The sequence below is a fragment of the Micropterus salmoides genome, unplaced genomic scaffold (assembly GCF_014851395.1).
Source record: "Micropterus salmoides isolate LMB-PRFRI ecotype aquatic unplaced genomic scaffold, ASM1485139v1 Ms_hic_scaffold_6, whole genome shotgun sequence".
In the NCBI taxonomy this organism is placed as follows: domain Eukaryota; kingdom Metazoa; phylum Chordata; class Actinopteri; order Centrarchiformes; family Centrarchidae; genus Micropterus; species Micropterus salmoides.
The window spans coordinates 23,374,000-23,400,488 of NW_024044348.1; the positions used below are offsets into that span (position 1 = coordinate 23,374,000).

At 41.1% G+C, this 26,489-nt stretch overlaps 1 protein-coding gene across 1 annotated transcript in view; it reads right to left on the bottom strand.

Annotated features, from left to right (window-relative positions):
• The window catches only part of kiaa1549lb (KIAA1549-like b), a 64,916-nt gene extending 38,427 nt beyond the window's left edge, over positions 1–26,489 (bottom strand). Inside the window, exons 1-2 of the mRNA XM_038702132.1 lie at positions 26,001–26,489; positions 2,649–3,017 (exon numbers count right to left, since the gene is read on the bottom strand). Of these exons, the coding sequence (XP_038558060.1) occupies positions 2,649–3,017; positions 26,001–26,211 (580 nt within the window). The 5' untranslated portion in view covers positions 26,212–26,489. The remainder of the gene's footprint in view (positions 1–2,648; positions 3,018–26,000) is intronic.

The following is a 26,489-nucleotide window of genomic DNA, read 5'->3' on the forward strand; positions in this document are numbered from 1 at the left end:
TTTAAAATATGTAAAAGATGGATGCTTTCCAACAGTTGGATAAAGCAAATATGGATCACTGATGGCTACATTTGGATCAGTTGAATTCAATATATGCACATTACGCTCTTGCCTGTCTTCCAGCCTCAGATCCTCATATGATGGGCCATCTGCTTGTAAATTAGAATTTGGCTTATCAAAGCCAATAGAGGTATTTTCCAATTCAGAAGCAGTACTTTGAAAAGGCACAGGCTTGGTGGCTTTCCACTTTGTATATGATGCCATTCGTTTTGTGCCAAAGCTGAAAATAGCACTAAATGCTTCACTGCTGTTTAGACCATCACTGGAGGAAGTAGTTGCAGAAAAGGATTTATCACTTCCCACACTGGTGATTGCTCCCTGAGAGCGAGAAACAGAGTTTGTCCCCATTGTTGAGACGATTTCTGACCAGAAAGCAGGAGAAGACTGTTCATAACGCCCCATGAGTGTCACATCGTCTTTATGAGAAGGACTTCTAAGAGGTTCTAAAGCAGCATTAAAACTTATTGGAGAAAAAGTGATTTCAGAGGGAGATCCTTTGCCAGAACCTTCAGAGCCTTTATTCAACATAAAGAAATCTTTTGTAGTCATGAAAGATGGAGACTGTGTTATGAACTGCCCTGACGGAACACTCTGCTTGTAAAACGCAGTGTCTCTGATAGGAGAAGACTCTTCATTTCTATTAAAAAAAGGAGAGACTGAAATCTTTGCAGCATTTCTGAGGAAGCTCTCAGCAGGCTTCTCTCCATGCGTCATATGAACATCAGAGACTGGTGTTGTTTTACTGTTTCCTGCACTTGTTTCCACCTTGAAAGTCGAAGGAATACTACGGCCAGCTTTCTCGGATTTAATGATATGAGCAGAGATTTCAGCGGAGGAGACTGTCTGATGAGATTTATTGGTAGGTGGAATTAGACCAGATATTGTGTAAGATTTGTAAAGAAATGTAAGTAAAGATCTTGCTTGAAAAGGTCTTTGTGAGGGGGTAATTCGAAATGACAATGAGGCTTTGGATTGGTCTGCAAAATCATTATTGGCAGACAGTGCAGTGTTATCATCAGTGTTGTTCTGGTTCAGGCTGTGGGAAAGAAACAAGGGCAATGAGTATGTAGATTGAGTGGGGTGTGACAGACTTTTATATATGGTTTTAAAGGTCATATCGTTTGCTGAGCTAACTGGCAACGCTGAACCAGAAAGAGACATTGTCCTACTGTTGGAGGAAAATATCAGTTTTGGCGCTGTCCATCCTTTAGGCTCCTGAGTTATGCTTTTGGGAGACTCTGTTTGTGTTACAAATTCTTGAGCATTTATGACTCCATTACTTGGAAAATGAAGTGAATCTGACTCTGATGTGAAGGAGGTTGTTCCTGTTCTGGTGATCGAATGGAGGATGGAACCAGCAGTGGACTCCGGCCTCGGCAGTGTGAGTGAAAGTGAGCTATTCAGGTGTGCTTGAGCGGAAATAGATTTGAGCTCTGCTTCTGCTATCTTTCCCTGGTTGTAATTTATATTGGTGGCAGGAACTCTGGGGCTGCCACGAACCGCTGCCATCAGTAAATCACCAGGATTAGATGAGGACACAATGCCAGAGTGGATAGGTGTTAGCTTAGTGTTTGAAGTTTCAATGAGAGACCTTTTACCTGGCGGAATCTGGGAGGAAACTGTAAAAAAGGATCCAGTGGGTCTGAACGTCCCTGCTGGTGATACAGTTGGATTTACAACATGTGAACTGAGAGGTGCATCTCCATCGTTATTGTGAACAAAAGTCTGACTATCTACTGCTGTCTTGTTTTCCTTTGCCACAAATGCTGTTCGATTTAACATCTGCTGTGTGACATGACGAGAAACTGAATAACCTTCAGGATGGGCAGACAGCAGTGCGGATGGGGTTTTTTGTAAAGCTCCATGCTGCCTTTGAACAGCTTGACTCTCTTGAATGGAGGGAAATGAGGTGCTAATTTCAAGATTATTGGCCGATACAGAGTTCATACCTGGGTTCTGGGTTTGAGTGGGTCTGTATAAAATCTTTAAACGATATTGTCCATGTTTAGGACTAGAATATGATGTATATGTGCTGGATGCTGGTGTCTTGATTATTTTAGTGCTTGCACTCCTCATGTATGGTCCACTCACCCCATGGATTTTATTCACTGACGAGTGTTTAGTCACTACACTGCTCTTTTCTGTGCTGGTTTCACTAGGAAAGTCTGATTGTTTGGTTGTTGTGCTTTGCAGTCCCCGTGTAACAGCTAAATGAGCGGTAGACTGTTTGGTCGTAAGAATGTCTGTCCAAGCCAGAAACCCTACTGCTGATAATGTTGCTGTTTTTGTCTGAGGGGCAGGACTGGACACAATCCTTTGACCGTAGGATGAGGCAGCTTTGTTTATCCAGCCAGCAGAAGATTGTAGAGAAAATACAGACACTACGGATGATAACACAGAAGAAGTGGGTGGAGCTGATGAAGACACTGATGATGACAATGAAGAATATGATACTGTTGATGATGAAAACGATGAGACATTCCTGTTTCCATCCATAAAAGACTTGTGTGATGGCCTAGAGACATTCAATGCCATGCTAATAGCCTGAGGCGGTCTGGTGTGTTGGTGAGATACGTTGGAAGTCAGACCTGAGCTAGCGGCGGAGATCTTATCTTGTGCAGACGACGATGAGGAGGACATTTCTGAGCCCTGGCTGGAACTATGTGAAGGCCATTGGGTGGTTTGGGTCTCATCCCTAGTGATGGTCGGCGAGGTCCTACTTTGATCAAGGCTCACTGGATGTTTGACAGTTCCTGCCATGACAGTTAAGACAGAAGAAAAGGCAGGCTGCCCTGATAAACCTTCCCCCTCAGACTCCGAGTTACCATCTGAATGGACGACCGAGAAAGGCACCTCTTCTGCCACAGACAGGTCAGCCAATGGATGAGCAGAAGCAGCTGTGACTGCAGGGTCGCTTGGTAAAGACGAGGAGCCAGAGGCATCATAGGTGGGTTTTTCTGTTAACAGAAAAGAGAGTGGAAGGACAAGTTAAAAAGGCCTACTTTTAAAGCTGAAGCTGTATTTAATTCCATTTCAAGTGAGTCCACTGAAATGCTTTTAATTGTTTGTCAAAACTCTTAGTTTTGGGGCACCATTTATAAAGTGTTTACAAGTTGTAACTGATGGCTTTGTTAATGTTGTTGCCCATTGGCCGACATATCCACAGATTGCCACATATCAGCAATACTGGCAAATATAAACCCCCTTTGAGTTGTTTTTATCCTTTTATATTTGGTAATGATGCAGTTATAAATGTAGGGAATCCATTAAACAATACTTGTATTTTTTCATTTTCAAATAAGCCATGGAGTCTGCAGTTATTAACATTAGTAAGTTATTAATAAAAGTTATTCACAACATTCTCAACAGGCCATTGAGTTTGAAGCTGTGAATGTTAATAAGTTGTTAATAAATTGACAAGTGACGCTGATAGTTTACGGAAGTAAAGGCTGAACTATGTTCAAGTTGTTTTCAGGAAGTTCAGGAGCCGTGTTTTCTGTGGGAGATGATAACTCCCTCGGGGTGGACTTACATGCACGAAATAGATATATAACACAATAAAGGAAAGGAAAAAGAAAAAGCTAAAACAGAAGACACAGAAAAAGACAAAAAAGCATATTTTTGACGTTTTTGACGTCCTGGCAACCCAAAGCTGTTCTTATCAATGGCTCAGAAATTATCAATAAAGCATTTGTGAATGATTTATTTAACCCATTATAAATGTATTGGAAATTGGTACAAAATTCCTGCTGTCTATAAGCAAAAAAAACTGTATAAACTGACATGGCTGATGCTCTGTCCTATTAACTGGCAGTGTGAAAAATCAGATTGCCTAAGCAGTGTGCATACTCATTCAGCCTCCATGTCAGCACAGAATTACCTTCTCTAAACATGACAGATGAAACCATTACGAAAAGCCAGGTATGTCACAGCACCACCATGCAGGAGACCTGATTCAGGAACAGTACACTCTTGCAGATGGCTGGGTTGTCAGGATTGATTCTGATGGTGCATTATTAGATAAGCTGTCAAAGTTATAATAAATAATGAATTGACTTTCAAATACAATCTTTTAAGTGACTATTGAGTCGGTAATAGTTTGACCTATGTGCCAAGGTGAAAACAAATCACAAATACTACTCACAAGCCAGGCTTGGAGGTGTAAACACATCTTTCTAATAGTCACAGACAGAACACCAAGGGCAGACATTTATGTTTTCCCAAAGGAGAGAGAAAGAGACAATCTTCAAAGTGGAACAAATAGAATTATTCAAGAGATGTCAGATGTGTGCTCAAGTGTAGCTAAGATAACGCTACTTTTAAAGACTAATGGACTCATGTTACAGTGTTTTGTGCAGAAAGTATGCCTCAATAAAATGCAGAGAGATAGATATGGAGGTTTACATTAAACTAACTATCATGAAGATGTAGAACATGGAGTTGTCTCTCATCCATTCCTGTCGTCTCCTCTCCTTTTATTCTCAGCACATCCTCGACACATCCATATAGGGGTTCTTTTATCCATTTATGAAGCTTTGCAGTCCTGTCACACCTCCCACCCCCTCAGCATGTTTCCCCTACTGAAGTGCATCCAGCTAGCACTCACATACAACTCCTTCAGTGTTGGAGGGACATGAGCAGGAGAGAAACTGAGTTTAGGGGAAACCTTTTGATGACAAACAGGTATCCGGATTGCAAAAGAATGCTAGATAATCACAAATCAGTCACTTTCCCCTTATAAGATGCTTAAATGAATACATACTTTGAACATAAACTGTAAAATTCTGAGAATTGTCCCGTGTATACTGTGGAAATTAGTGAGGCCCTTGAGTCCATGTTTTCTGAATTACACACATGAGGATTAGCCTAAGGCAGTGTGTACTCACACAGCTGGCACTGTAAAAGCTAAGCTGAAAACATTTTTTCTGTCTTTAGGTATTTGCCAACCATTAAATGAGAACTGTAATAGGAATCTAATACCTCCAAACTCATTAATAGTTCCAGGTCACTAACTCAGAATGTATTCTTAAATGTCACCAATATCCCAGAGAATTGGAATAATGCTTTTTATAACTTGTTTTCACAGGAATAAATCTCTGAATTTCATTAACTACCATCATTCATTTCTTAAAGGCAGCCCTTTTATGCTGTATTCATGATCCTACTTAATTCCTTTTCTTCAATAAATCACTAATGTGCTAAAATGTGATTAGTAAAATTGCTATACTGTAATATTTAATCCATTCGTAAAAATGGGTGATATAAAACAAGGAGGGAAATGTATTTCTGTATTCATAAAAGAGCTCAAAAATAAAAAGGGTTTTGTCCTGCACCAACACCATTAAAAGGTCAGTCAGTCAAACCACCTGGTCATCAAAATGAACTTCCTGCACCCCCCACTCAGTTTGCCCAGTGGCAACATGAATCTGGGTGCGCGGGACGGAGGCCAGTCCAAACGGAGGTGTGGGGTCCACCTGTGGTTTGCCACCTGCTCTGACAGAGCTGAGCATATGGGAGGATTTTAACAATGGAAGAGAAAGGACAAGGTGTGCAGATACAAGGAGATGGTGATAGATACAGAGAGTGATGAGAAAGGGCGGGCTAAAAAGAAAGTCACAAAAAATGTGTGGTTTTAAGTCAACTTGATCGTTAAAGTAGACAGCAATTTTGATTGCTTTAGTCATTTGCCAAGCAATTATACCAAACATATGTGCTGGTTCCCCTTCTCAAATGTCAGAATTTGATTTCTAATATGTATTGTAAATTGTAAATCTTGGCCTGTTGATTGGCCAAAGCAAGCGATTTTTAAGATGTCACCTTGGGTTATGGAAGTCTAAGAGATTAATGGATCATGAAAATACGCATTAGCTCCTGCTGTGCAAGCAAATAAAAGTTTAACAAACCAAATTTTCTTATTTAGCCTCTGTAACCACCGCTGACTCGCTGGTGGGTCAGTCTTCATTACAAACTTGTGCTGTGCAGTCAAACAGTGACTGTTCAAACCCACAGGACTTTAATTGCAATGTTAGTGTCAAACTCAGCGTATCCAAAGATACCATATATGGCTGAATTTCAGTGAGTATAGTGTGTATTAAATTATGCACAAGACATCTAGAATATTTACATTTGATGGTCATCAATTCAGCCATAAAAAAACACTGAGTGTTGGGTTTGAATATTTCTATCAGTGTAAACGTCATTTAGCTTCAAATACTTGGAATATGCTGTTTATGATACTGTTAGGCAGTGTGGAATAACATGATGTTGAAGCCACTTCATGGGAAATGAAAGGGGAACACTGATGATGATGATGACGATGATGGTGTTAAACAATGAGATGATAACCTCCTCTAAGATATTGATACTCCAAGGATGTATAATCAATAACATGTTGGTTTTTGGTATACCCCTTTAGTCAAGAAACAGCTACTCTGACTTCTCTTTAAAACCTTCTGCAACCGGCACACTCAAACCACAGACCTCGTTTCCACGCTCCCTCTGCAGTCAGCACTATCCTTGAGCTTCCAGGACTCAGACATGACACTGCTGGGGCTCCCGCCGCTCCACTCATATTATACACTGATTCTCCTTTTGCTTTGAGCTGTTTTTGTTCTCTTGTGTGCGGAAAATGGTAAACAAGAGAGTATAATTCAATAGTGAGGTGGATGCAACCCCTGGGAGAAGAGAAACAAATTTAAGAAGCCTGGTCAACTGCTTCTGAGGAAGTACCTCAGAAGTCCCTCCTATGTTTTGGCTGTATAGGGAAGGCAGCAGCACAAACAACTGTTTTGAGCTGTTTATGTTGTTGATATAAAATTATAAATAAGAGCTTGAGTAGTGACGTTGAGGGAAGTCTGGTAGGAAAGAGGTTTAATTGAAAAACAGCATTTTAACACAACAATGTGCATGTCCCCCTTTTTGTCTGTGCACGGAGGCATCATGTCTGTGCAGGGAGGAGGAGGAGGGTGGCAGTGATGCCAAGCACTGCTGAGGTGACAGTATGGATTGGGAGGGAGGATGTCACACACACCCAGCACTATGCCTTTTATTTTTTTCAGAGGGCGCAAAACAGCACAGCAGGCTGAGACACGCATCAGCTGTCTGGAACGCAGCCCAGCGGACACTTTACCCTGCAACCACGCAGAGACGTGTACATGGTATTAAAAGAGATGTTCTTTCAGTCATCCACTCATTTATTTCTCCTGACAAGGAAGTTACAGTATGTTTTTGGTCCATGCTCCATTGTTTGTTTGTGGCCAAGACGACAAGGAAATTTTAAAGCCAGACTGTAACATTTGAAAGAAGGGACAACAAAGTCTTCTTCTCAAATGAAGAAGTGAATTTATAAACAAAATAACACGCCCTTGCTCAATTCAACAGACACACACACTACTACAGCCCTACTTGGTCTGTTTTGACCAGTAGATTATGGTGGCTAATAAAATATCGGCAAACTTTAGATAGACATTGTTGTGTCAAGCTATATTCTTCTACTGTTGTACTACATATCAGCATTTACTATTATCCATGTGTGGTGTTCGGCAAATGTTACATAGACTCGATTTTAAGTATTTATTAACATTGCAGTATAGGGCATTTGTTATCAAAGACTGAACTCACGTGAAAGGCAAAGTTCTGATATGCAGATTGACACTACTGTCGTTCACCATGTGCATTTTGCAGGTTCGGATGCAGATCCAATGGCAGATTTACAAAACATGAACATATTTTCCAGATTGTGTAGCCTTGGTGGAACACACTCCATGCAGAGTGCTTTCTAGTTAATGAATCTTTTTTTGTTTTGTAACTGTCATCCAAACTGCACTTCTAACAACTACCACATCTAAGCTTGGTTTTATCAATCATATTCAGAACATAGCCACCCTCTGACACCAGTGGTCTCTCCCGTTCATTGATAAAATGATAGAAAACAAATGCTTGAAGTTAAAAACTGCTGTGAGCAATACACTGACTCAGGGGAAGCTGAGCACTCTCCCGCCACCTATTTCACTCTGTCCTCCTTCTCTCTCTCTCTCTCTTGCCCCAAATAAAACTCAACCTATCCACTGATGCTGAGGCTCTTTGTCTTTTTCAGCATGACATGACGACACACTGACTTCAGTCCTGATGCAGTTCAGGACACTGCAGTCATGGCTTATGTTGTTGCACTCTGTCCACTCCTATTACTGCTCACCAAGCCAGTTCTCCGCTGTCCTCGTCCCTGAGCTTGACCTAGCCTCATTTAGGGTCAAGCAATATGAGGATGTATAAGATTATAGAGATTTGTCAGATGGTGACTACATTACTGTTAACTGGTACATTATACTAACTAAATAGCACAGCACTACTTTAATTTCTTTCTGTATATGCATCTCTCTATATAGTGTATAAGAATACATTAGGATAATGTTCCTATCGAGTGTGTTTTTCACTGCAGGCATTGGCTCAGAACTATTATTCAGGGCTTTTTGGAAGGTGACAGGGGACACATTCCCTCCACTCTCACCTCACATGAGGGATCACATATCTGCTGCACAAATCATTTTGGCAAAAATAGACAAACAGCAGCCAAACTTAATTGATTTCTGGGCCTCATTATGTAAATTCAGTAATTAAGGCACTGCAACAATTCACTGAATAAAGTATAAAGACAGTTTTGCAGAACAAAACAAACTATTCCAGAAAAAAAGATTTGATGTTAACATATTCAAAATGTTTACAATGTTGCTGCATTACGTTTATTATCTAAAATTAAAAAAAAGTTCCAAAATATATTAACAAGTACAGTTGATATGTGCAGAGATAGTCAAGTGATTTAGTCCCTAAATGTGGAACCAAATGTGCTGACCACAGGCTGGAATAGAGCTTACATCTGTATCTCCCTTACTATGCAAGCCTTACTGTCTAAATAAGAAATAATAACTAGTAAGCTACTAAATGAAAGTCTACATAGCTCAAATATCACTAAAAAATATGCTAATCATTAAGCCACATTTGTTAAATGCTGTTGTCTAACTGCGGATTGTTTATTTAAGCATCTTTAAGTGCATTTCAGTCTTTCAGCATTTGAGGTCCCTAAAATAAACCATCACAACTCTTGTATCAGCAGTGAGGAGTTACACTAGTCCAAATGAATACAAATGATGTAGCATGGATGACCTTTAGAGTCAGTCAAATGCCTTGATTTAGAAAAAAAAAATCTATATTCTCCAACTGACAGAAACAAGGGCGCACTATTCCTCTATGTCCTCACACCAAAGAGAACCTTCAAGATCCTGACAAATTATGCTAAAAGTAGAACTATTTAGACAGTTTGAAATAACATTTCTAGGCTGAACAGACTAAATAAATTTCACATGTATTTGTAGCTTTGATGAAAGATCTTCTGAAGAATCTCAGCATTTTGGGGGAGTGTAAAGGCTGAGTGGCCTGTTCAATATTAATAGTAGTTAGCACCATCAGCAGAGCAGTGAAATAAAATATGCTGCTGTTTTGCGCTTGCACAGGAGGAGGGCAAATTGCCAGAGCTACTGATGGCTTCAATGAGTTCAATACACTTAACCCTTTGCATTGGAATGTATTGTAGTACCTAAGAGTACACTGAGACACATCTTACAATATCATTCATCTTGGATTTATTTTATTTTATTTGCAGACAATAACTAAAGGCCAGCCTTGCCTCTTCTTAACCCTAACTAACTAACTTCATCCCCAAACTGCATTGCTAGATGCAGGATAACTACAGAGCATCAAATAAGACAAATATTTTAGCAAATCTAAAAGAGTGGTAGTTAAATGCTTTCCTTCTTTTAGTGATCAAGTATAACTGCCACTGTGCAGTGGCTTGTTTGCATTCAAGTGTATTTAAAGTGGAAAAGCAAAAAGACTTTTTTTTCACAGCAGATATTTTGACTTGTCACACCAAGAAAAGCATAGCTTGAAGTAATAACATCAGTAATAACATCAACGATGGCTCAGCTCCATCAAGTGTCCCAGTGGCCAGCACGAACAATAGCAGAACAATAACAGGCTCACCTAAATGGAATGCACTCGTTAGTTATGTTATTAACTATACCCGTGTGCGTTTCCTGCAATGACTTAAAACTCCAGATCAAGATAGAGCTGCTCCTCTGCATCCTGTGACAAACAGAAAATTATTTCTTGGATTCGAAGTAGACTGGATAAGCCGAAAGAAAGTGAGTGCATTTCTTCACAAAATAACCCACGGAATGCACTGATCATTACAGATTCATGGTATATAAAAAGTTTTGAGGGAGAAATATTCCTTTGATGCGTGGCGTGATCAGATGAACCTTGCTAGGGCAGACACGATGACTGGAAGTCAGACAGCTCAGTAGGGTACTGCAGGCAATCAGTGTCCCATTAAAATCACCAAAAATAAGCCATCTTTCAATTCAGCACCAAGCCCAGAGGCATCACTGGCCTGTGAACCGTCAGGGTTGAAAGTGGTAGAGATGAAAGCAAAGGTAAATATATGGACTGTCTTGCCATGGAAGCATCACACAAATGAAATATAACGACTATATACGTTTCTTCAGACTGTTTTTATCTGGAATGTTTTATCATTCAGGTTGTACAAATAAAGATCTTCAGCGATTAGGTTTGTGTCTGTTACGTTGTCCAAACCCGATTGGTAATCCCGAGATGTATCTAAGAAATTGTCAAAAATAGCCATATTACTGCCTTTTCAAGTAAACACCTCCTGTCCTGGTATAACCTAATACACATACTTAGATAGAGAGAAGAGACTGTATCAAACTAGAGCTCACAGCCGTCTCCTGGGGCCGCGCATATCAGAGCAGCCAGGGCTGTGATGGGCCTTGGGACTGCAAAAGCCATTTGACATTGCGGGCTGCCAGTGTGAAATGACAGGTAGGGGTCAAGGGAGGGCATCAGATAGTGACGCGGCAGCTGATGGGACTATGGACTGGAGTTAAGATGAAGGTCTCATCCTGAGTTATGGATTTCCTATGCTTAATTTTGAACATGTAAATATATCAGATGAATGGTTGAATCACAATTGAATGACAAACAGCAGAAAAGGTTCCCTGTGGAGTTTTTGACCTCTAGTAGTGCCATGGAGCTGTTTTTCATTGAGGCAACAGGTGCGTTCGAGATGACTGCGGCTGACTATCGCCGACTTCATAGTCTAACCTGAGCTGCATGTGACTGCACGGGCGGGGAATAAAAACGACGCCGTAAAGTCGGACACATTCTATCTGCATGAGCTTACCAAGAGCTGATATCAATGACTGCTGGCATAGTGTGGTTCCAATTTTGTGCAGCCGGCGACTGCAGCCACTTCGCCTGTGCGCGGTATTAATGTCATGTGACATGGTGACGTTTTGCAGCGCCGGCGAAAGTCGGACACAATTTCTAACCACTGTGCCTTATTTTAGTCCGGTACACATCACATTTAGTCAGAGCTGCGCAGCGCTGCATAAAATCAAACGCACCTAATGGTTTCACACTATTGCATTTGCCTGCAGGTGGCAGTGCACTGGCAAAGGCGGGGAAAAAGAAGAAGACTGCTAGCTAGTAAACATGGATGTAAACAAAGGCAGGACTTCTAAAACTTACAAAATCGGCTTTGCAAATGTTTATTGAGGATGGAAATGGCGTCATCACATTTCTAAGATCTCAAGGATACAAACTATGCATTTTGGTGAGTACACTAATCCATGTAACCCCATTAAGATGTCTCCAGATTTCACTCCATTGTATGCCTTAATACAAGCAGTACTACAAAATACCAATCACTAAAACTGATGATTAAAAGTAATTTGTGCCTGCAGAGTGACCTGTAGTCCGCTATTCGAAAGACCAATACATCATAGTGAAGTGACAGTTTGGTCACCAGTGACAGTCTGAGCTAGAAAAAAATGACTCAACAAGAGCACTCAGGTATCACTATTGGGGAAATCACATGGCTTTGCCTCTGACTTTCTAATTGGGCCCTCAGAGAGACTTCAGAGGAAGTCAATGCTCATCCTGTCAAGTGACATGTAAGGTCTTAGTGCTCCCATAGCAACAGATTCAAAGGTACAACATGCAGCATTTTTACTAGCCGCGACAGCGCTGCTGGTATTGTTTTCACCTTGTGAGTCTGTGTATGTGTCATCATGGCAAAATACGGCCCTGGAGACACCAACTGTAGCTGTAACTGTAACTTGCCAGGTTTGTCTTTCTTTGGATACTGTAAACGTGATAGCATCACAGTCATGCAAGATGCAGTCACAAAACTTTACAGGTGTACGGTTGAGGTCAAAATGAAGGCTGAGTTTGAAGATGCAACGTGCAGTCCGAGCAAGGCCGGCGCAAGTAGGGAAGGGGACAAAATGGCAAGATCCAGGCAGACAAAAAAACATATGGCTTTAACATACAGTGATCCAGTGCAAATTATAACAACTAACGGCAAGCAACTAGGGCTGTGGGGGGGTGACAAGGCTCTTAAGTGACATAACAAAGACATATTGCAGTAGCTGTCCACCTATTGCCACACTAACCATTAAAATGTAACCTTCATACACCTTGATGATACCTTGATCATACTTTGGTGTGCAGCTCAACCAAATAAAGATTTTACTTTCATGTTGTTTCATGGGATTAATTTATGAATTAACTCAGTATTTCACAGGAAAAGGCTGAATTTCACAAAGCAAAATCTGAAAAATGATATTAATTCTGTATGGCAGATGCCGCCACCTGATTATCTAATAAGCTTGTGAGACTAAAAAAACAGTGATCTAAGATACTGAGCAGATGCACTGGCTCTGACCGTATTTATTGGCTGCAGTGCAGAACAGGTCAGTCAAGGCATGAGAAGGATGGAGGGGAGAGGACAATGAGGGATAACAAGGTGGGATAACCCCTTTAAGCTTCCAGGATCCCCTCTAAATCCACTCTCGAGTCAAGCACCAGAATGTGTCAAATGTTCTGTAATCTGGGGTCGCTACAAGCAGCAGGCCACAAAATAATTTGCTCATCTTTTACCTTGTGACAGTATTTGGATTAAAAGTCAATCTTTGGAAGGACGTTTTTGTGTGTTTGCTGTATCACAAGTAAGTGATGTGATAAGTTTAACACACATTATTCTCTATGGCCATTGAAATGCAAAATTAAACTATTACCCTTCTAGACAGCTCATGCTATAATTAAACTACGTATTTATAACTGTTGGTAGAACAAAACAAACTATTTAAAATGTCTACTTGGGCTCAGTTTTATGATATTTTATAGACCAAATGACTAGTCAATCGATCGAGAAAAAAAAATGTTAGCATGCATCTGTGGAGCCCATACTGCGAGCCACTATTCAATGATATGACCACTGTTTGTGTTTTGGTGAGTTAGTGAGGAATATTAAAATGGCAATACCTTACACTTGAAATATTTCCTGGACTTCGAATAACAGTTTACATTACACCTCCTTTGTTGCCGGGCACATTAGGAGATACAGAGAACAAGAGCAGAGAAGATCTTACAGATACAGTGAGTAGCAGAGAATGAAAACAACACATGGCTACATTATGCACTTTATCACAGCTGAATACCAGGTCAATGCGTTTGAGCTAAAACACTGACGACACTGTTTATGCTTCACATCACGGCGATCACACATTCAGCCTTGGACGCTCTACACTGTCAAAGCTGTGAAACAATGGCCTTGGTTGCATCCTCTTTTCACCACAACACCACAGGGCCAACGGCTCTGTTCTGTCATGGCTACCATATATACTAAACAGAATTATAAACCAACACTTTTGTTTTTGCCCCCATTCATCATGAGCTGAACTAAAAGATCTAAGACTTTCTCTATGTACACAAAAGGCCTATTTCTCTCAAATATTGTTCACAAATCTGTCAAAATCTGTGTTAGTGAGCACTTCTCCTTTGCCGAGATAATCCATCCCCCTCACAGGTGTGGCATATCAAGATGCTGATCAGACAGCATGGGTATTGCACAGGTGTGCCTTAGGCTGGCCACAATAAAAGGCCATTCCAGTATGTAGCCTAGATTACATTACTACTAACCATTTCCAAGATGTTTAGATTTTCCCACAGGTTTCCATTAGTTTTGTCAAATTCTGAAAATCCACTTATGTCTGCTGCTGTCATTTAGGTTACTCTATTTTGCATTATAATGTCATTTTCAGACTGATGATTTTTATTTCCCCTCCATTTTGAAGTACAGAGATATGTAATAAAATAATTTAGAAGTAATTATGTAACGCTCTTTCAGCTGAGTAAAAAACAAACAAACAAACATCTAATTAAGCAAGTTAGTTATAACAGTTGAGAAAACAAAGAGCTCTTACAGGGCATATTCAAAGTTAACAGATATGTGTTCATTTAAAAGCATGAAACCTGGCTTTTTAAAGGCCGTCTCATCTAAGCGAATTAAGAATTTAGATAAGAGAGATGAGGTTTTGAAAGCAGCACCAGAGGTGAGACCTGACAGAGAATAAATAACCAAATGCTCAGTGGAAGGTGGAAACAGATTCTGCTTCTAACATCCAGACAGACAGAATACTTAATACAGTGATGGAAATTGCAAAAAACCTAATGTCAGTTTTGAACTGTGATATTGCTTTTTTAACTAGATGCAAATAGAGCTGGGTCACTGTGTGCTCCATGTAGATCCTGACAATGCCTTTCTGTGATAACTGAGATGTTATTACAGTTAGTGATTCAACATCAGCAGTACTTGTTGCGGCATCATGGACAAAGATCACTTCAATTTAAGGTACCGTGCTTTGAGGCAGACAGCTCATTAAGGACACGTGTTGGGAAATTAAGTGAACTGTATTCTCTGTTTCAAGAAATAAAGTTATATTCTAGAGTGTTAAAGATGGTGTGATGGAGAGAGAAATCATTCTGTAGCGTTACATTTGTTATCAAAACAACAATATAAAAGGAACACATGATGGATCTACTGCCCTAAAAGTGTATATTTTGAGCGAGGTCCTTAACGACGGCCATTAAGAGATGTTACCCGTGTTCTCTTTAAAGTATAGCACTTCAAGCATTTTGACGTATATTTAGGAGTTAATGGTGAGCAATTAGCTTTTGGAAAATGATGGCGTGAACCTGGTTAGACAAGGTTGTGTGGCAGAAGAGTTAAGGGAAAAATGTACTGTCACCTCTATATGATGCACGTAAAAACACCAGCACCTTGCAATCTTGATGCATTGACATTTTGTCAAGATGTCAGAATACGCTACTGTCCTACTTCCCAGCTTCGACCTGGTCAACTCTACAGAAAAGCAGGAATTATCTGACATTTGCTCCCCTGATACATCACATTTCATCTTCTGTACCTCGACTACTTCTGTCCACACAGTGTATCCAGTACAAGGCAGCTGGTGTGTGTGTTGCACATTGCTGTTGTCTGTGATGATTTATTTTAAATGTCAATGTAGCTGATCAGTACAGCTTCTGTCATTAACCTGTGTGACTTTGCCACAGCACACTGTTTGCCTGCTTTTCATGTGAAAAATAAAGTGTTTTCTGATATTGTAGATGTAGTCTAAGTCACTGTTGTGTCTTTATCTCTATACTAAACAGCAAAGTGGGCTCTGCCACCATGGTCTCAAAGGATTTTAAATGAATGAGTACATATCTTTACTATATCAGAAGGATCCCCCAAAAAGTAAAAAAAAGGCTCTACTTCTTTTGAAGTACAGGGCTGAAAAGGGCATCCTCACTTTTTGTATGAGGATTTATCTGGGCTGAAAACATTATTTGTAAGTGGAAAAGGTAAATCTTCTAAGAGATAACTTTAAGTAATACCTGCAGCTATGACACCTCCTCTTTACTCCTCTTGTGTGTGGGTCAAACAGAGCTCTGCATCAACACTCGAGTCTCAAAGTTCACAAGTTTAATGGATTCAGTTTATTATTCAATAATTTTTTTCCTAACTGAACAGAGGACGTTTTTCAAAATACTAAGAACTTGTCTACTTCAAGGCATTTTACTGATTCCACTGGATGCCATTCAATGTGTGGGTGGACAAATTATGCAAACTGTTGGAAGTGTCAGGGTTCAGATGAGGCCATCTGCTATGAGAATGTCTTCAGATTTTTGGGGGGCAGAAAAATCATAATTTAATACAACACTTACCAGTCCTCATTCAGATTTTTGACCAAGATTATTTATCCACTCACAGTAGCCCACTGTAGATCACTGCAGATTTATTCCGGAGGGCAGACAGATGCTATTTAGAGGATGGACATCCCCACAGGAGCCATCTTTTCAGGAATAGTTTATCCAGCAAGGCAAGGTAGCCTCCTTTGAGTGGGGTTCTTTCAGAGTGAGAAATGGGACAGATGAGTACACATCAAGATGGGGACATTTTTCTGACGTGCATCTGTAGTGCCATATGAATTAAAGTGTAAGCATGAAAAGGTAAGATAGCCAAAATGTATTATCTTCTTTTGCTTTTTCCAGTGTTTCTTTGAGGAAACAATGGAAAAATGGACATAAGAAATGGAAATAATTAGATTTTGTCGTTGAACTTGTGCACTTCCCCATCTACTTCTTCTTCCCCCACCACTTTGTCACAACCTTGGATTTCAGTGTTATGTTTTTCTGTTATTTTGTTTATTGTCCCTTCTGTTTTACCCATTGACTCTATGTTTTGTTAGTGGATCATTGCTTCCTTGTTTTCTGTTGTATTTAGTTACATATATCTGTATTGTGTATTGTCTTCAGCTTTACTTCCTGTTTTATTTTGTCATTGGGGTTTTTGTCCAGCTTTGTTTCCTGTCTGCCTTGATTGCTCATGTGTTTCACCTGTGTTTAATTGCCCTGCCTGCTTGTGTGTGTGTGGTGTGCCCCTGTATGTATTAGCCTCAGTTGTGTTCAGTCCTTGTGGTGTCATCTTCATATGTTGAGTGTTCTGCCTTGTGCTCTGTTTCCATGTTTTCTGGATTATTCCCTGTGTTTTGGATTACCCTGTTTCTCCGTGTCTTCGTTCAGTTATGTGGATTGTTTCTGCCCTGTTTGGACTACCTAAATTTGAACTGATTACTTGTTTTGGATCATCTGCCTTGTTTGGACTTTGTTTTGTTGATGGTATGTTACTTTTGTTTGGACTTGTTTAGTTTGAATAAACCTTCTGAGCTGCATCTGCCTCACCACTGTCTGCATTTTGGGTTAACACCTCTGCCACTTCACTCAGCCTGCCTGACACACTTAGTACACACATTTTAATGGGTGCCACCCATGACTCATAATGACGTCCACTGTCAAGGAAAGGCCTGTCTCCTAGGTGACAAAATCATTACTGAGATGTATGTATACCATGAGGTGCCATGATCTAATCGTACAGACACCCTCTTGAACTTCACATGCAACAAAGACACACTCAATCAGAAAACACACAGGGTCACACTCTAAACTGCATTTCACTGATATTGCACAGTGCAGTAAAAGTGTGTATTTGGTTTGTTTGTTTGGTTGATGGATGGAAAAATGAAGGCATTTATTGTCATTTAATTATTGTGATCTAGCTCTCCTGCACAAGATATCAGGTCTTGTACTGCACTGTATTTCGGCTTCAAAAATATTGACACAACACGCTTGCAATAAAGAAACAAAATGAACAGCCAATACAGTAGCTGCATCACTTAAAAACACCTAATATTAAAAAAAAAAAAAAAAAAAAAGTGGGGCCAGTCTCTGAGGACAGACTAATAAGATATCCGTGAAGGATGGAGGAGAAACAAATTCTGATGCACATAGGCATTCGCTACAGATGGGTATGAGCTGGAGCATGTGTAAAGGCCTCGTTTGTGCGTGTTTGTGCGCATGCAAAGGGTTAGTTCTCCAGAGGCAGTGGAGCTACACACACACATTATCCCAGTAATGAATTAGCCAGTGGGGAACAGCCCGTCTCAATTTAAGACTTAAGGGGTGACTTCAGAGTGCTAAAGTAAAGGCATAAATCAAATAAATGCTACATAGTATAGATTGATGAATGTGCATAAAAGTGAATGCATTTCAGTTTGTGTGTGTGTGTGTTGGGGGAGGGGTGGAGTGCTCTCACTTAAATTTAAAAAAAAAAAAAAAAAGAAGGAAAGAGTACTGTCCTTGGTTTCTAAATGTAGGCTACATTTTAAGGTTTAATCTTTACATGACTGTAGTTCAATGCATTCAACTTTCAGCTATATGTCTCACAACATCTCCTATTTTACTTTGCAGCAAGGCATTCAAATTATCCTCAAATGTGAAGAGTGAGTATAAGCACTAAAACCATGTCTATATTCTGCCAGGAAAATATTTTAAAGTCATAAGACACCTGGATTACTGATTAATAAGATAGGATTCTAAAACTGTTGAACAATTCCTGCTCTTTCAGTTCAGCTTAGTCCTATCCGGTACTCTTGATGCTTCACTGAAGCCGTCATCGTTGCCTCCACTCTCAACCTGCTTCACTAAAGCTAGAAATCGGAGAGCAAAGAGAACCCCTGAGTCTGTGATGTCACTGGGATTTAAAATCAAAAGCTTCTCTATCGACTGTGAGTGGGACGCTGATGTTTCAGAGCCATAACATACCACAAACAACCTTTCCATGCCTTGGGCTGAAGACGCTACAAGAGGTCACTTCATGTGCTGAATCGGTTGTGAGCAATGTCTAATAAGGATGCACTGATATATCAGTGTTGTGTATGCATTAGGGCTGAACGATTTGGGGGAAAAATCTAATTGCGATATTATATTATATTATATAATATTGAATATTTTGAGATTTCACTGTATGGCGGGAAACTGAGTATAAAATTGTGTGCAATGGTCAAATGGATGGTCTGTGCAATGGACTGCGTTGTACTGTTGCATATTAAATCAGAAAAAAACTTCATATCAAACAAAAACTGAACAACCAGTTATAATTTTTAAATAAAAAATAAAAAAAATGTTTTAAATTTTTAATCATCATCATGGTGGGATTCTATTGTAAGTTGATAGATAATGAACTGTCCCAGCCTAGCCCCATTTTCTATAAATCCAATTAAGCACACACAAAAAGGCATACTAACATTGACATGACAATATGAAAGCGCTCTGATGGTTGTGGTCATGAGATTTCTCTGAGCAAAAAAGGGGTCACAGACTAACAATGCACCATTCATTGGTAGTTTTCTGTATGAACATTGTCTCAAATGAATAAATGTAATGTCAAAGAGGTTGCTTGCAGTAGAACCCAGAACAGGCTGTAGTACAAAATAGGGTACACGAGCAACAACAATTCCATAGGAAATTAAGATGATTTTAACGCTGCTGCAGGGGCTCATATAAGTCCACGGTACACCACCTACCTAGCCCCAGCCCCAAATGAGAGACAAAGTTAGCTAGTGAAGGAAGTTGAACAGCTAGCGGACTTCAGACCAAGATAGTTTTTAGCTGGTGCAGCATAAAACCGAGCAAAAAGAAGAGTGAACATTGGACATGCATTCCTCAGGTGGATAGAAACACAATTCCAACGAGATAATGATGTTGTTTTGTGTCTGCTAGACTTGTAAGTAGGCAACTGTTTGCTAGCATGTTAGCCATAACATCACTATAAAGCAAAACTGGGTCAGGGCAGTGTGTTTATCAGCTTCCTGTGGGAGTTTTTCTGCCCTATAGGGTCCAAAGACCAATAAATGCAGCTGAACTTTCAGTAAGAGTGCTGCACATTGCTTGTGTTACAAACAAAATTAATAAATCAACAGGGTTGATTAACAGGTTGTTAGCTGCTAAGCATGTAACATTTTGAAGGCTCAGTGTAATGAATGTGTTTGTATGTCTCAGTGATCGCACAAGGGATTAGCTGAAATGCCACAGTCCACAGAAGCATCTGTGTGAGAAAGCAAAGCCTACAGCTACACTTAGCGTTACACTTAGCATTTCCATTTGTAACAATAATAGACAAAAACTAAATATGATACAATGACAGTGACACCATTAAATGTGACTGACGACCTCGTCTGTGAAGAGGCAAATCTCCCTCTCTCTCTCTCTCTGCCCTGCTGTCTCGCTCAGTTATGCACACCACGGATCTGAATCCTGGTCTGTTCCAGCCTCATTCACTTCTGGTAAAAATCTTCTTAAATGTTTAACTTCCATATCTTTCACAATCCCATGAAAAGTTACAGAGAATGACTTCACTTGATCAAACATGACAAACACCCCCAGAGTCTAGGCCCTCTCTGTGGCTCCCAAGAGGTGCATCTCTGGATTAGCTTATGAATGACACTTTAAATACCATGTTCAAGAACTTTTAAAGGCCCAACACACACACCCATGTTTGAGGTCAATAAGACCATTAGGGTGAGATAAATAACACCTTATATCTTCCTTATTACTACGTGAAGTGTGGTGACATTCAATGCAGTACCTGTAAATGCTAAAAAAAAATCTGCGTTTGGTTCACTTGTTTTCTAGAGAGGAAAATGTCACTTTCTGACCACAATTACTTCTAAGGTTGATTAAATGATTTGCATTTTGATCTAGTTTAAACGTTTTATTCACACAAGTGGATTTGCATTTCCGGTTACTTCGGTCAGCTAGATTTGAGAGATTCATTCAACACAAAACAAGTTGTTACATATTCATTCTAAAAGAGGCAATCTTAAGAACATAATGGGGAGTTACTCTTCAGATTGGGACATTCCTGGAATTTCCTAGAGAATCAGGTCTCTCATGCTGTCTCCTGCTGTGGTCCCATGTGATGCAGCGTGATGTACAGTGGCCTTGCGCGGAGTAGTGGGGTGCATTATACATTATATGTGTCCCAATAAATCAGGCAGCCTGCTGTCCTTTCCTCAAGCAGCAGTCCGCCAACCTGCACCAAACCGCCAAAACACAAGAGAGGCAGACGAAAGAACAGAGAGGCACAAAGGTACAGAGAGATGCTGAAAGGGAAACATGGAGATAGCTCATCACACAAACACGCATACACACTACACAAACACACACACACACCACACAAACAAAATATTCCCTGATTGCGCTGAACGATACAAGGGATAATGCGAGGCAGATGGTCCAAGATACTAATTAGAAGGCTGTTTGCCGTTCTTATCATTACATCTTTGTGTTGTAGAAGTGCTGCCTGCTTCGCTTACAGCGCTGGAGGAGAAAAGACTGCGAACCCTTTTGACTTTCTTTGAGATCTGACAGAGAAAAAGAGTCCTGTGAGTATATTATAGCGGCGATGGATAACTATGAATGTTCTTGTACTCTCAGAATGATTGCCAGCACTAATATATTTTTAATTACTTCATAACACTCGTGTTTCTGCCCTTTTGGCATCTTCATTTCTGGCCCTCCAGTCGTTGCATAATGCTGAACAGAACTCACACAGTCTCCCTGTCAAAACGTCGGCATAACTTGCAAAAGAAAAAAGATGGAATAGTGTGAGTAGAACACAAACAACGCTTTTTGTGTGTTTTCTGGTTGTGTAAATTGACATTTGACTTTTCTGTTCACAAAGACAAATGTTTGCATCACCACAGAGTGTGAATCAAATGGAAGACTCACAGAGGCACAGCTGAAGCTCCATCTGAGGAGAAACCATCTATCTTGGCCGTGCACGCACATATATCTTGAGCCCTTCTGACATGCTTCCCCACAACATAATTAACTGTTATACAGTAAATCACTGCAATGAGGTGAAACAAGGGAAATAAGCAGCGACAGCAGGTACTCTGTGCTCCTGAAAGCCCAGAGCTCATGCAGACCAGTCATCAGACCAAGGGGCGTGAGTCACTGCTGTTTTTTAAACACCAATTGCTGGAAGATTTTAACATTAACCATCGTGACAGCCTTGGGGGGGAAAAAGGCTAATGTAGACATAGGGAAAGAACACTGCAAAAGATTGAACCACACAAAACAAGAAAAGCCACAAACCATAGAGGATGTTGTGATGTGTGGATCCCTAGTCAACTGATGCATGTTAACACTCATTTAATGGGTAAAAGACCGAGACTGTATTGCAAATAGGAAATGGCTTTGAATCGTACTGTCGTGTTTCCTTTCAGTGAATTCCTTAGCAGAAAGTGATGACTGGCAACAGCTCAGGGATAGCATCTCATACGGCAAGAGGCCTACGAGGTTAACCCCTGTCAAAACCAAGCTGTCAGCACTCATAAGCAACGGGCAGGTTGTGGTAGTAGGAGTAAACTGAGCTGACATCAGGGGAAAGTCATTTGATCGTGGCTGGACCAAAGATGCCTTTGCTTAGCTTGCTCTTCTGTGTGTCCTCGAACCGCTGCCGGGCACAATTTCACCAGCTGTGTTAATAAGAAAGCAATAAACCAGACGAGAGATGCTGCCAGTTAATTAAAGCCTAATCTAACTGCAAGAAGAAGCTTAATCTTTGCAGCCACATTACTCAGGATACCCACGCCATATGCTGTGCCCTGCACCGGCCCCTGCTCTGCTGACTGTTGATAGGTTTAAAGGGGGTAATGGTTATGGTTGGGCAAAGATTGGCGTTTCCATAGAAACCACATGTTGTACTGATTCCACGCAGGAAGAAGCGGTGAGTCAGGATATTATCATCTCACAGCAATTGAGGATATATTTCATTCAGTAAATCACACGCACGCATACACTTACGTCACTTCTAGGGACATTACTTAAACTTATTACTTCATTCCCTGGAGACTTACCCTAACCCTAACCAGTGGCCTAAAAAACATCTTTCTTTTTTTTTCCAACTGGGGACACAACTTTTGTCCCCCAATTGGATGAGCCATCCCCAATCAACTTGTCTTTAGCCGGAAATGTGTCCCCGAAGGTAGCATAAGTCAGTCCCACACACACACGCGCTGCAGTGCAGCCCGACTAATACTGAATTTTTGAGGTAACGATATCGATGCATTAAAAATATGGTAAAGATCTATTGGGCGATAGTCAAGCAAACGTAGGCTACTTCTTAAACGACGCATTGATGAATCTTTCATCGTTAGCTGCAGCCCTAAGCAGGACCTTTTACAGTTGAAAAAATCTGATCGATCGAGAACAATCACCTTGTTCTTGTAGCTCTCTGGTGGACAAAATCTGTAATGGTGACACTAAATTCTCTCAAAACGTACTTATCTGCCAACTTACACACGGATACCAATAAGCTAATATCGGGCGACATATGGCCCTGGCTCATTTATCGGTTTAGCTATAGTGTTAAGTGGTTCAGCCACAGTGCAGGAGCAGCCAGCAAGACATTGACAGGCATTTTAATAGTAATAGTAACAATAGTATTAGTGTTATTGAATTATAGGGATACATGAATCCCACTTTTTCTCTCCCATTACTGATTCCAATATCTGGCAATCATGATTATCAATCCAATACCACTGCTCTGTTTTTTCTCCCCAAATTTAAAATCTGTATAGCTCACTGCCCGCCGTCATTGAATGAATGTATATGATGGAGGAAACACAGAATTTTAAAATGGCATTGACAAAGAAACAGCATTTAATGTTGGTAATCATGGCCGACACCTGATCCACCTAATAAGGTCAGTATCTGCGCCAGTACCGACCACACGCATTGGAACACGGTGCATCCCTCTCCCATTACAGATCTGTAAGGAACAATGGAAGGAGGAGATTTTGAATAAGCCAATGCACAGCAAAAAGAAAGAAGATCTATGAACCATTTATGACATTTAATTCACAGAGAAGGCAGAGGTCCCTGTGTGCTCAGTCAAGAACTGGTACCTTGAATATAAAGGCGTCCATGGAGGTGCTGTGTTTTTTTTGTGTGCGTTCTTTGTGATCTCTGTGTCGCTGAGGATGTATCTCATTTTGTGTTTCACCGCCCCGTGTACATGCAATAAAAGAATCCTGATTTCTTTTGGTTGTTTGAAGGTTATATGTTGAGTTGGCTCTTTAATGAGGAGATTTTGGGGGGGCGAGAATCATAGAAACTTCATGGCAGCTACGAGAGAGACAGGATAGGACATCTCTGTTATGTAAATCCTATGTCTTTTTGAATCTGTGGCACTCTGCAAAATGATCCGTCCTGGATGTTGTTGCTGCCTGACAATCAAAAGATATATTACAAATCTAGAGAATAGTGACAAGAGATGCTCCTCCCCCTGTAATCTACTGAGTTACATGACAATTTTCCAATAAAAGATACACTGTGACTGTAACCATTTTACCACAAAATATCTGATCATTTTGACTGATGTTGCAATTGCGAAATATTTCGCAAGAATGGGAGGGAATGATCTTTTTTACATTATTATTCTCATTTTCATTGAAAAACATATTCAAATGATTATGGTATGATTTTTCCAAGTTCTTTACCAAACAAATATGTTTTCTTAAGTCTATAGATATGGCGTGTAGGACAGGACATCTCTGCAGCACAACAATTTTTAATTTTAAAATGGTAGTTTGACACATTTTGCCTTTAACAAATATTACACCTCCTCCATATTGTGATTTCGATTAATTATTCAGCCAAAAAGGAAACCCAGGGAGCAAACCTGTAACACTACTAAAAGGCAGCATGCAGATTATTGTAAACACTCAACCAGTGTAAAAGACCACAGAATCCAAGTCACTCTCAAACCAGGTCTCATTACTCAACACAAAAGACTACAGTCCGAGCACACAGTTTCTTGACATAGGTGAATACTAAAAGTACTGATTAGCCTCTTTCACCAAGTATGCACTGTTTAGCTTAGATGCTGCTGGGCTCCTGTGTTTAAGAATGGATGTGCTGACTGTGAGAAGGTGGAGGTGGGAGGGAGGGAGAGTGGGAGGAGGAGACTCTGCTACTGTAGCAGTGCATCAGCAGAGGCGAGACTACAGCCACCACATCACAGTCCGCAGACTGGAGAGACGTGATGGAGCTGCTGTTAGATGCACACACTCAACGTTTGCAAATAGCAAACATCTTGCTTTCGGTTTCCATTTGTGGTCAAACCAGAGTGCCTTGAAGCCATCGGTACTGAGGATGGAGTAAACAGTCACATGGGAGGAAAATCAGTGCACATGCAGACACTAACTGTCTTTTGCAGTCAAGCCTTCTCTTCAAGCGCAGCTAAGTCAGCCAGCCTTACCCCAAATGCCCCTCATGCCGCCAGAGACCAACAGACCTGAGGTGGGCTACAGTATGTGTGTCATCAGTGCTGACCCAGATGCTCCGAAACAATGACTGTCCTGTGACTGCGCTGCATTGCCAGAGTAAATCCCTTAAGCTCATCACAGACAATGATAACGTTTAATAACCTGTCATGGGAATGTAAACAAACATGAAATGCCTTTTTTTTGTAGAACAAAGGGGAAATGAAGTTGGCAATGGGAGACAAAGTTGAGGCTGAGGGAGCTCATAATGAGTCCAGCTGCAGAGGCAAGACAGGAGGTTGAAGGTCTGTGCAGCAGCAATCTGATCAGAGAGACAAAAGAGTGGTCTGGCTCCAGGCTCAGGTGGAAAGATCAGTAGGTGAGAGAGAGAGTTACATCATATAAAGCGATGTCCGGCATCAACACCACCTCTCACACAACATATCATCTCAGAGCGGTCAGTGAGGCAATTAATCCTGAATGGGCATATTCCCTGACTGCGCAAATTCCAATGCAATGCAATGCAATGCAATGCAATGCAATGCAATGCAATGCAATGACCCCCCCCCTCACGTGCCACAGCATTATGCAAATATCACTGATAGATGCGTTTTTTTACCTTCCATAAAAACGACACAGCTAACTACTCAACCGATCACGGCTCCATCCGTGCAGCCTGAGCATCATCATGAAAGAAATGTGCGGATTACAAACGGCCGCCAGCGTGAAACAAAAGACCCATTTCCCAAGCAACGTGTTCTAACTCTCCACTATGGATGATGAGTCGCAGTGTAGCCTTGATGTGACAGAGGTTAGTGCAACACATCATGCGTCTCGGCGGTGTGTGCTCACCCTCTGCTGCCATAGCGCACCGGACAAGAAGTAAAAGCGTCCCCGCAGACAGCAGCCGGTTTGCAAACATCCCCGCTGCTCCGGCTCGCCACCTGGTCCTCAAAGACCTCCCCTCTCCTCCGGCGTCCGTCCTTCGCGGCGAGCATCCGCCGGGGTCCGCTCCCACCAATTTGGGGTGACCTGTCCGCCCACTCCTCAAACCGGGAGCCATATCCAGTGGATAAGTTGCAGAAGTTTCGGTCGTAAATAATACATCGGATCAATCCTCGTGTGTGAACGGGAAACACAGCGGTCCCGCGGTCTCGTCGTGTGTCCAGGGCTGGAGAGAGTGGTGGGGGGAGAGTGGTTGGGGGGAGAAGCGGCGTTGAAGGGAAATTAAGGAATGCGCCCTATCGCTCCGCTCCGCTCGGGTCCACCCATCATCGCCGTGTGGCGCAGGGCGGCGCGCACACTTTGCCAAAGGTCTGACATTTAGCTGTTGGCGGCAAT